Source organism: Brienomyrus brachyistius, chromosome 20 (genome assembly GCF_023856365.1).
Source record: "Brienomyrus brachyistius isolate T26 chromosome 20, BBRACH_0.4, whole genome shotgun sequence".
Taxonomy (NCBI): domain Eukaryota; kingdom Metazoa; phylum Chordata; class Actinopteri; order Osteoglossiformes; family Mormyridae; genus Brienomyrus; species Brienomyrus brachyistius.
Genome location: NC_064552.1, coordinates 19698158 through 19713235, shown reverse-complemented (window position 1 = coordinate 19713235; position 15078 = coordinate 19698158). Strand labels below are relative to the sequence as shown.

General features: G+C 43.9%; 1 protein-coding gene across 4 annotated transcripts in view; it reads left to right on the top strand.

The window, feature by feature from the left end:
- slc8a1a (solute carrier family 8 member 1a) overlaps window positions 1-9705 on the top strand; it is a 122102-nt gene extending 112397 nt beyond the window's left edge. For all 4 annotated transcript variants that reach the window (XM_048987403.1, XM_048987399.1, XM_048987400.1 and 1 more), the window contains one exon: window positions 3972-9705. In XM_048987403.1, coding sequence (XP_048843360.1) covers window positions 3972-4348 — 377 coding nt within the window. In that variant the 3' untranslated portion in view covers window positions 4349-9705. The remainder of the gene's footprint in view (window positions 1-3971) is intronic.
- Window positions 9706-15078: the final 5373 nt, after the last annotated feature.

Here is a 15078-nt window from a genome sequence, read left to right as displayed (position 1 = left end):
TATGCCCATTTTGTATGTAACGTCAGCATAAATGAGTTGTACTTGCATGAAATACAAATACTTATATTATTAAGCTTATACCATTTTTGTTTTCAGTATTGTACAACATGAAAGTAAAGTGCTTCATGTCGATAATAGCATTTTCTGTCAATGGTAGCAAAATCTGACGAGGCAGCAAAAACTAACAGCACCGGACCTGACCTTAACTACTAAGAATACTCATCTGTTAGCCATGCAGGTCAGGCAAGATTTAAGGCAACATCAACCATTACGGATAAACTATAATGTTTGAATCAAAGAGCCATAAATCCTTGACAGATTTTTATGGCAAAGATCATTTATATATACAAAGAGTAAATATCACAATTATTTCAAAGGCCCTTTATTCATCCATGCGCGCATCTATTTTATACAACAAATAAATATTACAAAAGCCTTTATTTATACAACAAAACAAGGAGCAAACACAAATTGATTTTGTAAAATAAAATAAGGAAATTGCATGTTTTATATATATATAAAAAATATTGCATGTTTTTCACCAGCTTCTGTCCACATGTGTTTAATAATCATCATACAGTGCTAACTGTTTACATTTGCATTTAAGCATTAGTTCGTGTCATGCATCCCTGTGGCTTAATTTGGTGAATGGAAAATAATACTTATAGCTCAGGTTCAAAAATGAGGCTATAATGGTCCTTTATTATAGGAATTTGGAGTAAATATAAATGAGGTGGTGCAGCTGCTCAGTGGGTGGTGCTGTTGCCTCACGCTGCGGTTGTTGTGGGTTCGAATCCCATCTCTGTTTGTTGTGTGGCATGTTTTCCCCGTGTCATGCTGGGTTCTTCCCATTTACTGCCATAATCCATAAATGCACAGTGAAATCCTGAATAGCTCATAGCTTGTGTATTCTGCGGTGGGTGGTACTCCACTTAGGCCCGTCCTGTGCTGCCTGCAATAGGCTCCACGTGACTCTCAGGATAAGTGTCTGGAAGATGATGGAAATTCAGAACTAATATGGTCTCTGTAATGGTCCGTCGGTTTCATAAATTGGTATGGATTTTCACTCACAGATAAACACATGAGATTGTCTAGATGCATAAAGGATAGTGTCGTTAGGGTTTGTGGTTTAGGGATGGTTGGTTCCTTCCTGTTTCTAAAAACATTTTCAGCATTTTGGTTAATGTCATATCTGCATGGGGGGTTAGGGTTCTATAATAAATACTTTAAAAATAATAAAATACAAAATGAACATGGCAATATGGTGAGTTTGACCTCCTTAGCAGGACAGTGCTAGTGGTGGTCGTAGCAACAGGATTTTTATTGGAGCTGGGTGAGTCATGTGTTTTTCTAAGTAAATTTGCAGAACATTCTGGAAGAAGTGGCCATCGTTTAATTGCTGTGGGACTCCTGTGTTTTCTCCTTCTGCTGGCCATTAGTTTAGCTATCTTCTGAAAGCTTCAGTCCAGTAAACATCTGGGGCCTGAGACTGTCACTGTTACCAGCCAGATTCAGCTCCAGGACACACAAATCCAGAACAGTTGCACTCGTTCATAAGAAAGGCCAAGCTTTAGACCAATCACAGTGCTTTTGATCGTGAAGGGGATCAAATGCCATCCACCCGTTTCCCAGATGAGCTCACACAGTAGATGATTTGATCTTCCGTCCGAGGATTCCAAGGATTTGGATACATGAGGATCAACACTGATTGCAGACCAAGGAGAAGGTGTGGAGATCAGCCTGACCAGCCTGATTGTTCCATGAGAATGTCCTTTTTGGCTCTTATTTTAGAATCACTAATGACTTCAAGTCTGCCCAGGTTTCTTTTCCAGCTTGGAGAATATGTCCTTGGGTTCAAAGACAACATTTCTGGAATATGCTGAGCATGTCAACAATGCACCTTATGTCTAGATCTTCAAATAATTCTGAAGTGTCCAGTTTCCTGTAACTGCAAAGTATGCAGAGATTTTCTGTGATAGAGTAAGAAAGGTCTATGTTTAGCTAGTCTGTGAGTCCCACAAAAATGTGTCACGCAAACTTGATGTAATGTACCTTTTCATTAGAACATTTGAGGTGAACTAATTTCAAGGAGGGAGGGATTTTATAGTTTTGTGATGCCAAATTATTCACACTAAACATAAATACCTTTCAGGAAGTATGACATTGGATTGTCCTCTCACTCTACCAACAATCTAAACAAGAAGAGTTATTCATGACTATGGCAGAATACCAGGGGCAGGACAGTAAGCAGAAGGCATGGTACAGGGGTGGGGGGTGGAATGAGATCCTTACTTGGGAGCAGGAATAGAAATGGGTTTAACAAAATGGTGGCAAGGAAGAAAAACAAAACGCCGTTTGGGTGTCATCACAAGGGAAACACGGCAAAACAAACATGCACGCCAGGAACAGGCTGTCTGATTGGGCATCAGGGTCCGAGGGAGTTTTAGAAAGAGGTCAGTTCATTGGTTATTAAAATCGTATTGGTAATAAGACACATGATAAGATGAACCAGCTCTGCTGTTAAAAGTCTGTTTTTTTTTCCCAGACTAATATTTGTCAATTTGTGCCACGAACAGCTATAGCAGTTACTCAGCCCACATGAATGGTTATCACTGTGGCTCCGTACGGGCGATGAGGAGGCCTGGGAAAGGGCAGGAGATTGATCAAGTGGATTAAAACAGCAAGAATCGGGGCCAGACTAGATTGGGCCCCTCAGGGCAAGGATTCCGATTGGATGCCTGAAATTCCCCACAGAAATTGCTCAGTCCATTAATAAAATGTGAACTAGATGTTACAAGCCAGTCATGTACCGACTTCCAAACTCTACTCTGATAATGGTTGGAAAAATGTGCCATAAATAATGTGTTTTGTACAACTGAGGGCAAAACACTGCGAATCAGGAGAAGCCAGACTCCGGTGATCCTGGGATTGAGCCGCCTTTTCCGCCTTTGCCGTCACACTCTGCAACACTGTAGGTGAATTATTCCACTCCGGGCCTTTAATTGGCTGTTAGGCACACACTGGCTTTTCCAGTGTGACAGCAAGTGCATGAGGTGGCTGGGGGGGAGACCCAAGTGCATGATTTTGATAATCCGCACCTGCAACAAGGTGTGTGGGTGCAGATACCAAAGCCTGCTAATGTGCAGGTAACATGCAGTGGTCATCTGAGCCGACACCAAAATGCGTATGTGTACGCATGCTTATGTCATTTTTGTAAATAAACAGCCAAGCAGCACTATAGATCAGGTTCGTCAACTTTGGTCAGCTGGCTGGCATGAGATTTTCAATTTGAGACAAGTCTACACACACATGTACATGTACGTAACAGTTATTTACCTTGTATATAGTCTGTAGGGTTTGCAAACTATCCCAACACTTTTGATGTAGTTAATTTTAGGTTGATAATGGAATAATATAGATTTGCCGTAAGATTTCTTGCATGAGCGTGATCTGAAAGCGTCAGCGTCAAGCCGGATGCATGATGGTTGGCAACCCTGAAACAGCTCTTGAAAATCAATATGTTGAGTACAGGGTTGGACTGACCCAAGATGTACACAGAGCTCAATGAGAAATATTAAATTGCATTTTATATTGTGTAACAAATGGCCAGGTTTGGAACTGTTTTCCTCTGCAGCTTTTCCTTATTGTCCTGCCTTACTGCGTAGAATCTTTGTAATACGCTGAATAATGCAATGTGCGGCTCCATTTAATGTTATTGGTTTTCTTTCATTAGAACTCGAATTTCCACCATGAAGCTGATGCCAAATGGGTGTTCTATCGCCTTTAGACCAGTCACCATAGGTCCTGTTTGGAGAAAATTTCAAGCCAGTTTTTCATTTGAGTTGATTTAGTTATTCATTACTGATAAGCTAATTTCAGGCGACAAAGCGTATCGCCAAAGTGCTCATATTATGTAACTGATGTTGACTTGGGTGCCCCCCCCCACCCATTTCCCCCTCCTTCCTCTCCAGACACTTTCGCCAGTAAGGTTGCCGCCACCCAGGACCAGTATGCCGACGCCTCCATCGGCAACGTCACCGGCAGCAATGCGGTAAACGTGTTCCTGGGAATCGGCGTGGCCTGGTCCATTGCCGCCATCTACCACAATAGCAAGGGCCAGACCTTCCGCGTGGACCCAGGCACACTGGCCTTCTCCGTCACCCTCTTCACCATCTTCGCCTTCATCTGCGTGGCTGTGCTGCTGTACCGGCGCCGGCCAGAGATTGGCGGCGAGCTGGGGGGGCCGCGGACTCCGAAGGTGCTCACCACCCTCCTGTTCTTCGGCCTGTGGCTTATCTACATCCTCTTCTCCTCCCTGGAGGCTTACTGCCACGTCAAGGGCTTCTGAAGCAGCCCCTCCCTAGGCTTTAAAGGGGCACGAGGGGTAGGGGGTAAAGTGGGGGGTCGAGCTTCAGACCAGTACATGCAGAAAAGGAAAAGAAACAGCCTTCCTATCCTTTTATCCTTCTCTTTGCAACTTTAATATCCACTTTATCTAAGCTGATGAGCATTTTCAGCCATAATTTTTCTTTTAGCAAGTTTGGGAATACATGTAATTCCTTATCCTGCAGCTTCACGTCAGATTAGGGATTATTTTATGTATTAGTATGGGAGGGGAAGCGTGATACTTTACTTTTTGATAGTAAACTATGGTTGATGAGAAATCGTTACTTAATAACAATGGTACTATTAGCGTGTGTTTGTGTTGCTTCAAAATACCAGAAAAGTTTTCAAAAAAATAACAAAACATGTCATTTGCTTTGAATCATAAAAAACAGATGGCAGGCAGCCCCCAAACTCAATACACAAGACGCTGTCACTGGAAAATGTGATCAATATCTCTGCTGAAAGCAGCACAATCACTTTTCATTATATTCTTTGCTCAACATCTTACAATCTCTTGCTCAGTATAATTAACATGTTCCCTTTGGGGTTCTAAATCAGAATAAAATCTACATATTTAACAAGAAAAAACACGAAACGACATAAAATATAATACTGCTTTAAAGTTTATTGCTAATAATTTTTACACTAATTTTGTGCCAATGGACAAAGAAAACTGCAAAGATGTCACCCGCATTGTCACCATCAGTGTTTAGCATTTAAGTACTGCAGTATATAGGAAAACTGTATTTTACAATATTATCAACCTTAGGACTTTGGCTTTCCAGTAGCATGATAGCTGCCATGCGGCTGCGCTATTTAGCAGAACTGGGAAAGCACAATTTGCAGTTACCCAGTGGAAACTGGTCACATTTCCTCTCTCTATGGTCATCTCATAGCCATTGAAGCCACTTGATCATCCTGCTTGAAGGCTCGAGGTTATTTGCCGTGCATTCTCTTCCCGCTGGAGTGACACTGCAACGTGCACCATGAGTTTGTCTAACTATCCGGCTTGGTCATGCCAGTGTGGGAAGTGCAGTGCCAACAACAGGAAGTTTGCTTTTGGCACATCCATTGAGCAACTCAGTGCAGGGTATTACTATATTCCAGTGTTTCCCAATCCGGTCCTCAGGGAACCGCCGACCACGTTTTTGCTCCCACTGAGAGCTGAAAGGGAACACCGATATGGATCCTCTGGGTATCCCCTAGGACCAGGTTGGGAAACGCTGCTATATTCAACTTGCTTCTTTCATCTTGTAGCATGAAGGCCAGTCATGCATTGTGTATATATTTATATATACAATATACAATCTCATGTTGCCTTGCTGTCTACACTTATCGTATGCCGTGACTATTTGTTTATGGCAGAATCTCTGTCTACTACAAAAACAACAGCAGTTTACGACAAGGTAACATTTCCGGCTGGTTTCTGGTTTGATTAAAACACTGTCATATCAAAGACAACAGCCTGAAGCTGTAACAAGTCTTTGAACATACTACACAGCAGAGTGATTTAATGGCTGTTGTACATTTACTTGATGGTTAAACTCTTTTTGACTACTGAGAAGTTGTTAGTATAGATTTCTTACTGATTTTATTTCCATTTTATATTAAAATTCCATTTAGAAATATGTAAAATATATTCTTCACATTTCTTGCCAACCTGGCTTAAGAATACGTATACTGAAGTTTTTTGGTTTTTTTTCATTGCAACTTTAATTTTACATCTAAACTTCTGCCAAGAGGACAATGGAATAGAGTAAAAATAAGTGGCCTAAATTTTTTGCCAAAGTGTGTATTTATAGTGGAAAAGGACACCGAACCCAAGCAGCCAGTTGTGTTTTTTTTAATCTATTGAAATTTATTAATAAAAGCAGCGAGTGTTTCGCTGTCATTTATTTAAAAATCCTTGATTCTTGTGCAACTCTCTCAATCTTTTGACTGGAAAGAGAGTTTATGGTTTCTGTACCTTCACTGGGCAGGTCAATAAGCATGGCCGCCGTAGCCCATCCAGCTGGCTTTGTTTTGTTTCGTGTTTCTTTCTGCTTCGTCTCAGTGTGTCTAACGCATACAGATGCTTCGCTGAGGTCGATAACTGAGCCAGCTTTCCTGGCCCGAACTAGAGGAAAACACTGCACTGGTGACTGATCTGAGAGCAGCGAGGGAGGACTCTGCACGCTGCAGTCTTCCCCATTGCTCTGTTAAAGACTGAGGTTCGACCCTTTGAAATCAGGGCGGAGGGACCTAATGGCAACAAGCGTGTGAAATGACAGCCTTACGGCCCACGTCCATCACCGTGAAGGAGCCCCCCCACCCCGTAGCTCCCGAGCTTCGCAGCCCCCTCCCCCTCGTCGACCAGGCTATGCCCATTTTTGGGAATGTTAATGTGGTTTGTGTAAACACTGTGCATGAATGAAAACACGCCTGTATATAGACAGCAGTAGCCACTTGTCACTGTCCAATGACACTCAGCTCTGTAGATGTGCCATAGACTATGTGAGTGTTTTTATACCCTGAAGTGTTATGTCTGAAAGTGCTCTTTTCATGTCGACTTGCGCATTTAAAGTTTTAAAAAGGCAATATCTGGTGGTCTTGTATTAGAAGGAAACATACCAGAATTGTTAGAGTTCGGCCGGTGTTTAGAATAAAATAATACTTTGCTTGCAGACTTAATTTTTTATCAGAGACAGAGGGAGCCATATATATTGATTGGTACTGACGTCATTTGCAAACACAACTTGTATATAGTGTACAGTGCTGTCAGATTGCGATATTATCCTCCACTATATAAATGTAGATTTCTGCATATTTATTTCAGAACCCTTGTCAATACAAGATAAACAAGTATTGCCCTTTTTCTTCAAAAAGTCCTGCCTGAGATGCTTTCTCCTTTTGCGTGTGTATTTTATAGTAATATGTCTTTTCACTCTTGCTGACTTGCCACTGTAGGCACAGGATAGCTGTACGTGTAAGAGTATGACCTGATGTTTAAGTAGAACAGAAGCAGGCAGCCTGCGTGCCCAGCTCCTGGTATGGGGTTGTGATTGTTCACGACACTATTTTATTACTGTTGGGGCCCGAGACTGATGTCACGATATTAATCGACACATGTTAGGCAGCAATGGCCCCAACAGAGCCCTACTGAAGCTGTATGACTACTGTAACTGTAACGTAAGCTATTTGCTGTTGTCCTTCGTTGATATCAACCACACCTAAATGATGAACCCCGCACAGTGCTACACTGCGTTGTTGACAAAGATGACCTATTCCTGGTGTGGGTGACCGTGCATCCTGACGGACGGAACGAGAACTGGGGACATGCGAAACTTTATTTATGAATAACACTGCATCTCGCTGCTCAGACGGTCTCCAGTTGTTCAGGGTGTTTTGGTTTTTCTACTTTTTGGGGTTGGATGGGAAGGTCTGTTTCCAGACTGAGTGCTCCGTGTTATCCTACATTGTTCTTTTAAGTTGTTTATTTTATTTTATTTTGTTTTAATTTTTTGTCATTGTGTTGCACACAAACTGTGATTGCTATACATGGTACACTTGACACTGAAATAAAGTTTGGGATACCCTATTGCAAAAAATATATATATACAGACGTACAAACAAATGCCTTTGGGAGGTCTTTCGATAAGCAGGGAAGCAGGCCGAAGAGATTTGAGCAAACTGCAAATCAGACAAGAGATAATATTGCTCAAATCATTTTCCAGGAAATTGGAGAAACCTGTCCTTAGCACCTGGTGAATACAGCCCTCTGTAAATTGAAAGTTCTATTTCATTAGTACACATCTAATTATCCCATAATGCTCATTTAGCTTTGACCTTTTATTCTAATGAGCTACAATGCATGCTCTTTTGCCTGCAATAGCAGTACAACAGTAAATTTGCTGCTCCCCCTGCCAAATATAGTAACCACTGCTCCACCTGTTGGCACAAATGGAGAATTACATATAAGCAGCTGTTTTCTTATCACTTGCTTGATATGTTGCGGTTTTTATGCAATAGTAACCAGGTACACGTTCAGCACACGCTCTATACATCGACAGCAGTATTTCATCAGCAATTTGACACTTTAATAATTACCATAAAATGTAAATGAAATATATGCAGCAATCTGGCAAGCAAGTCTGAAGCCAAACAAATGATAGCCAAGCACATTTCTGAATTGTTAATGAGCTAGGCAATTAAATCCGGCATTAGCATGGTTCAAACGGCTGGAAGCGAGTTGGGTAATAATTATGCTGACAGTTCAAAGTGGCTTTGCTATGGGGGTTAGGGTTGGCTCAGTGGGTAACACTGAGATCTCACACCTCCAGGAATGGGTGTTTGAATCCCTGTGTGTGTGTGTGTGTGTGTGTGTGTGTGTGTGTGTGTGTGTGTGTGTGTGTGTGTGTGTGTGTGTGTGTGTGTGTGTATTTGCATGTTCTCCTGTGCTTGTGTCTTCCAAAACATGGAGCTAATTTATCTTCATCTGTGCATCTTCTCACCTCTTATCCTGGGTTATGTTTCCCAAAAAAATAGTTGCTATCACTGTTACAGCTGGAGAGTAGGTCAGGATAGGGCATGAGGCTGGAGTGCAGCCTGGTCATATCACTGGTTAAATCATTAACCCAAATCAGTGTTTCTCAATCCAGCCCTCAGACAGTGCATGTTCCAGCTCCCTGTCAGACATTCCCCATCCCTTGATCATTTCTGTGGATGAATATAACCAAAGATAAGTTGTACCTGTGAATACAAAAGAGATTATATGGAAGTGAGTAGAAATGTCCCAAAAATTCCAATTTTAAATGCTGGTCACAGTTATTTTATTCGTTCATATCCAGTACCTTAAAGCCTTATCAGTACATTTAAAAAAAATAAATACTAGACTTTTATTTAATTCTGTGTTGTAATTACATGATGGTACTCGTGTTTACCAGATGCAGCTAATTCATGATTAATAGCTGACATAAATTAGCAAAACAAATTTTTAATGCCAAGTTATGAATAAACCATAGCTAGAAATATAAATAACCCTTTAATTAGAAGCTCATGTATGCACAGTAATCATTTTGCTGATCATGTCCCTACTAGATATGAAAAATTGGTATTTTTCTTTAATGCAAAGTTAAAACCTATATAAGTAAACCTATAAAAATTTAATAGCTGACTCTGTAATGTTGTGCAGATTATTGCAGTACTTCGAAACATGTATAATTGATGTGCTTTTCCTTTATTGTGTCGCATGTTCCAGGGGAGAATTGAGTGTCTCCTCTAGGAAATTCAATTTGCTGCAATGGTGAAACCTGTCGGGAATTAAATTAATATTTTTCTGGATTTCAATACGGGAACAATTCCTTTATATATAACTCTGTATATATGTTAATGTGAAATAACTGCTCAACATTCATGTATATTAATGACGTCCTTCTCCACTTTTTAAAATATTTTGTCATTATTTCAGAACATAATACTTGGGGTTAACACTGTTGCCTCACACCTCTGGGACCAGGGTTCTAGTCTCCGTCATGGCTACTTGTATGTGAAGTTTGCATGTTCTCCCCGTGTCATTTTGAGGTTTCTTAAAGGTATTGTGCTTTCACCCCAGCTTCCAAAAACATGCTAAGGTGAGCTGGAGTTCCCTAATTGCCCGTAGGTGTGCATGTGTGAGTGAATGGTGTGTGAGTGTGCCCTGCAATGGGTTGGCTCCCCATTCTACATTGTTTCCTGTCTTGTGCCCGTAGCCCCTGAGATAGGCTCCTGGACCCCCTCTACTTTGAATAGGACTGCAAGAACTGCAAGATGTTTTTACGTACCGCAGTTTATTTTGTTTATTTTGATTGTTTCGTTTGTGCCCCCTAAACCCACCCAGGGGCGCCGCGTGCCGCAAAATTAAATGAATGTGTAACATCCTAATTGTTTAATGGCACAACCAACTGAAACGGAAACAGAAATATGCAGCATGTTTTGATTGCTCCGTAATACAGGCCAAGATGGGAAAAGCACCACATGCAGTGTGACAGATAATAATAACACAATGAAAGGTAAGCAGGCCCTCTTTCACGCTGCCATTTTAAAGAAGAGTGTTTATCTTAAACAAAGCATACTACAATTTGGATGTTTCTTAATGATAAATAAAACTGCAGTGACATTTCCAACATGCACATTTTGGCTTCGTTTTATTTAAAACAATTCACAGTGTATCTTGCACATGAGCCTGTCTCAACCACAGCTGAAATCTCTTTAAAAATTATAAAACCATCTAGTCTGAAAGGGGGCCATTTCCCCCTTGTTAGCTGGATTTCTTCTCCTTGTGTTTGCCGGCTTTTTCCCAGCAGCAATCAGCAGTCAATTCTGCTACCAGAAGTCAGTCTGCTGAAACGTTCAGATGGAGATAAACACGCCTTTGGTGCTCAGTCAACGAAGGTCAATCAAGGACATAAAATAAGCAAAGGGGAGCATATTAGACGGGTGAAGAGCCATAATCACTCCGTCGTGACATTTTAAACAACAACATGTTTTTGTCTATTTGCATAATTTTTTGCTTTTTCAAGAAAAAAAAACAATTGAGCAAAGCTGTATGGTGCCAATACAGGTGGCCATCGACTTTACGACTGATCGACTTTACGACTGATCGACTTTACGACTGTTCCGAGACGGCAGATCTGGGGAACCGGCTGCAGCGTGTCTGACAGCGCGAGTGTTGCCCCGCGTGAGTGTATGATAGTGTCCGCCCCAGCTGCCAGTAGCAATGAACTAAGAAAAGGGTAATAAAAAGATTAAAACCCCCAAGCAATATGGCTTAAAGATTATATAATTTTATTATGTAGTATATATTATACATATGATAATTTTTGCATATAAAATAAAAGGCCGATGACCGAATCGCCGACCAGTCAGTTGGAACCGATCGGGGTCGTAACTTGGCGACGAGCTGTACAACGCACAGGATCCGCATAAACATGCTAATTTAACGAGGTTATGACCTCACAAACAAATTTGGTGCTGAGAAGATGGTCTTTGATGTTAACCTAGTGCTTGCATTTTCTTATGGAAATTGCGTAGCTGAAAGGAAAAATCCATCCATCCATTTTCCAAAGCACTTATCCTGCTGGATCTGGAGCCTATCCCAGAAGCAATGGGCACAAGGCAGGGAACAACCCAGGATGGGGGACCAGCCCATCGCAGGGCACACTCACACACCATTCACACCTATGGGCAATTTAGCAACTCCAGTTAGCCTCAGCATGTTTTTCGACTGTGGGGGGAAACCGGAGTACCCGGAGGAAACCCCACGACGACATGGGGAGAACATGCAAACTCCACACACATGTGACCCAGGCGGAGACTCGAACCCGGGCCCCAGAGGTGTGAGGCAACAGTGCCAACCACTGCACCACCATGCCACCCCTGAAAGGAAAAATAAATTGTAATAATCATAATAATGACCATCATCATTATGTAATGGTAACCCATGGAAATGCAGTAGTCCAATTCATTTCGCAGTGTGGGTGTTAAATTTGTGAAGCACACCTTGCCTTCGTAGCAGTCCTGGCTGTTACTTACCATTAGCTTGTTAGCACTATGCTAAATGAGGGCTTGGTCCACACAGGACACTGTCCAGCCCAGTTCAGAGCTGTTCTGCTTGGGGAAATGCCAGGGCTTTTTCTAAGGGGTGGCAACTTATCGAACCACCAGAGCCAATTCTACCCTCCATCACCAGGGCCCCTTCCCCCAGGACAGGGTCAGGTGTGGGCTTGGACCCCTGCAGCCAGGGGGACTCTCCATTCAGCCATTACCCCTGCTCCTGCTGACCTGTCACCCTGTAGGGAGGGGACATCAATGCTGCAAGTTTTTGCAAGGAGGGTCACCAAGTAATGCAGATACAATGTGGGCAACGTGTTTAGCAAACCACTCGACTCAGAGCGAGCATTTTGACAGCAGATGATATACGGACAGCCTTTATAAACACTGAGCTGTGGATTCAGAAAGACTTCCACTTGCTTTTACAAACAGTGCACATGATTTAGTGTTTACCTCCCAGCCAGCTCCCTGAACAAGGCCGTGATCAGGCAGCAACGCAGAGCGATCTCACACAGGCGCCCTCTGGGGTGTCACCGCGATGTGGTCATTTATCCTTCCAATCGGGGGCAGGAGCTGAAGGCCTTACACACGTGAGCATGTCTGCCTCCTGCCACGCTCCGAAACGGGCCTGAGCCGATTCCCCCCACGAACGCCAGGGGCTGTTTAATCCAGACCAATTTCCAGCGGCTGCGAGGCTCTCTGTGAGGAGTGAAAACCTATATAGGCTGCAGAGGATAAAGAGCTTTTAAATCCATGGCCGACTCACTCTATAGGCGACCTCGGCACCATTTCATTAGGGGGTACAAAAGAGCAAGTGAAAAAATGGCTGGCTGGATGGATGGATGGATGGATGGATGGATGTGTGTTACACGCTGTGTCCATTTTATCTTATTGGCATGTGTCATACAAGGGACCTTTGAATTCCTAGGCAAAGCCACAGTGTATTAAGTGCCTTGATTTGCATAGGCTGCCTGTCCTTGTCCTTACTGTCAATATCTCTGCACAACATCATTAAAGAAGCTACCGACAGATCATAACTGTACCATATGGTGAGGTGACATCACTCATGCTCCATGAATGCCTTATTCCAGCAGCTCTTTGCCTGTGCAGTTACACAAAGGGTTGATGGATTTACGTGTCCCACCATTGCCTGTGTTTTAATAGGGAGAACATTCCAGAAATTACACGAAAATCATCAGAAATACCAGCATCTGGGGTGGGGGGGGGGGGGGTGGGGGAGGGTCTCGCCACAACTCCTTGGAGCCGGCAAATTCATAATCCATCTGCCGGCATTTTAGCGCGGCGAGTCACGGAGGGAGCCGCGATATTTGGCCGCGTTCTGGAGGTAAGACTTCTGATGCACAGATGCATAAATCAGCCTCCCTGTCACTACGTTCATGTTCAAGTGCTGCCACCTATTGGTGTTACTGGTGCCTGTTCATCCGTTCATTACGTCTGTTTGCATTCTGGCGACTGCAGGGATGGACAGTGTCTTCGTTTACATGACCTGCATGCATTTACGTCCAAAATCCACAGGAAAAAATAGACACTGATGGAGAGACGCCTGAAAGTGAACGCTGTCAGACGTTAGCCGGTGTGTCGTTTAGTGTAACAGGTGCAGTTGAATGGGCAGCACTGCCAGCCGCTAGCTCCCACTGTCATATCTAACTTGTAATACAGTATATTTATAGTAATTTTTACAGTATGTGATGGGCAGCTACAATAGTGAGATGTGACCAAATGGACTTGCGGCTGGTGGTCCGGGTCCCAAATGTGAACACAAGTTGATGTAAAGCTGTACAAAGTTGTTACGATCCGGCTGTGCGGGTAATGTACACGGGCTGATCGCGCGGGCAGGAAACAGGCAAGGCAGGCAAGGTACGGGAATTTATTCTCCCAACAGGCTGCAGGAAACATCAGACACTGACTAACATCAATGACGGACAATGGACACAATCAAGATTTGGACTCAAATAGACAGGACAAATCAAAATAACTAGACACAGCTTGGCACGATCAGGGAAGCACACGTGGATAATCAGGGGGGCGTGGCACACGCGAGGATCGTACGACCTGGGCGTGACAAAAGTCACCATAAATATTTATTTATATCCATTTATATTAATTTATTTATCAGATTTATTTATTAATCCAAAGCAGTACACAATTGAAAAAGTTGGGTCATCCAGTCCCTGAGGCATTTGGGGTTAAGAGCCTGGCTCAAGGGAACAATGGTGACTGGTGACTAATGGTCACTAATAGCATGACATACACGCCATCAAGGAAAGAAAATTTAGCATTAAATCTTAAATGTAGTTTTGGTGTAAAGTCTCCTGGTCGTCCTGTTGTTGCGAAGCCACAGGGACGCAGGGAGTGTCTCCATAATGGCTGTGCTGCTCGGCGGGGCTGGGTGCCCCAGTCATTCAGTACTGGCTGTGCTGCTCGGCAGGGCTGGGTGCCCCAGTCATTCAGTACTGGCTGTGCTGCTCGGCGGGGCTGGGTGCCCCAGTCATTCAGTACTGGCTGTGCTGCTCGGTGGGGCTGGGTGCCCCAGTCATTCAGTACTGGCTGTGCTGCTCGGCGGGGCTGGGTGCCCCACAGTCATTCAGTACTGGCTGTGCTGCTCGGCGGGGCTGGGTGCCCCAGTCATTCAGTACTGGCTGTGCTGCTCGGCTGGGCTGGCTGCCCCACAGTCATTCAGTACTGGCTGTGCTGCTCAGCGGGGCTGGGTGCCCCAGTCATTCAGTACTGGCTGTGCTGCTCGGCGGGGCTGGGTGCCCCACAGTCATTCAGTACTGGCTGTGCTGCTCGGCGGGGCTGGGTGCCCCACAGTCATTCAGTACTGGCTGTGCTGCTCGGCTGGGCTGGGTGCCCCACAGTCATTCAGTACTGGCTGTGCTGCTCGGCGGGGCTGGGTGCCCCAGTCATTCAGTACTGGCTGTGCTGCTCGGCTGGGCTGGGTGCCCCAGTCATTCAGTACTGGCTGTGCTGCTCGGCGGGGCTGGGTGCCCCACAGTCATTCAGTACTGGCTGTGCTGCTCGGCGGGGCTGGGTGCCCCACAGTCATTCAGTACTGGCTGTGCTGCTCGGCGGGGCTGGGTGCCCCAGTCATTCAGTACTGGCTGT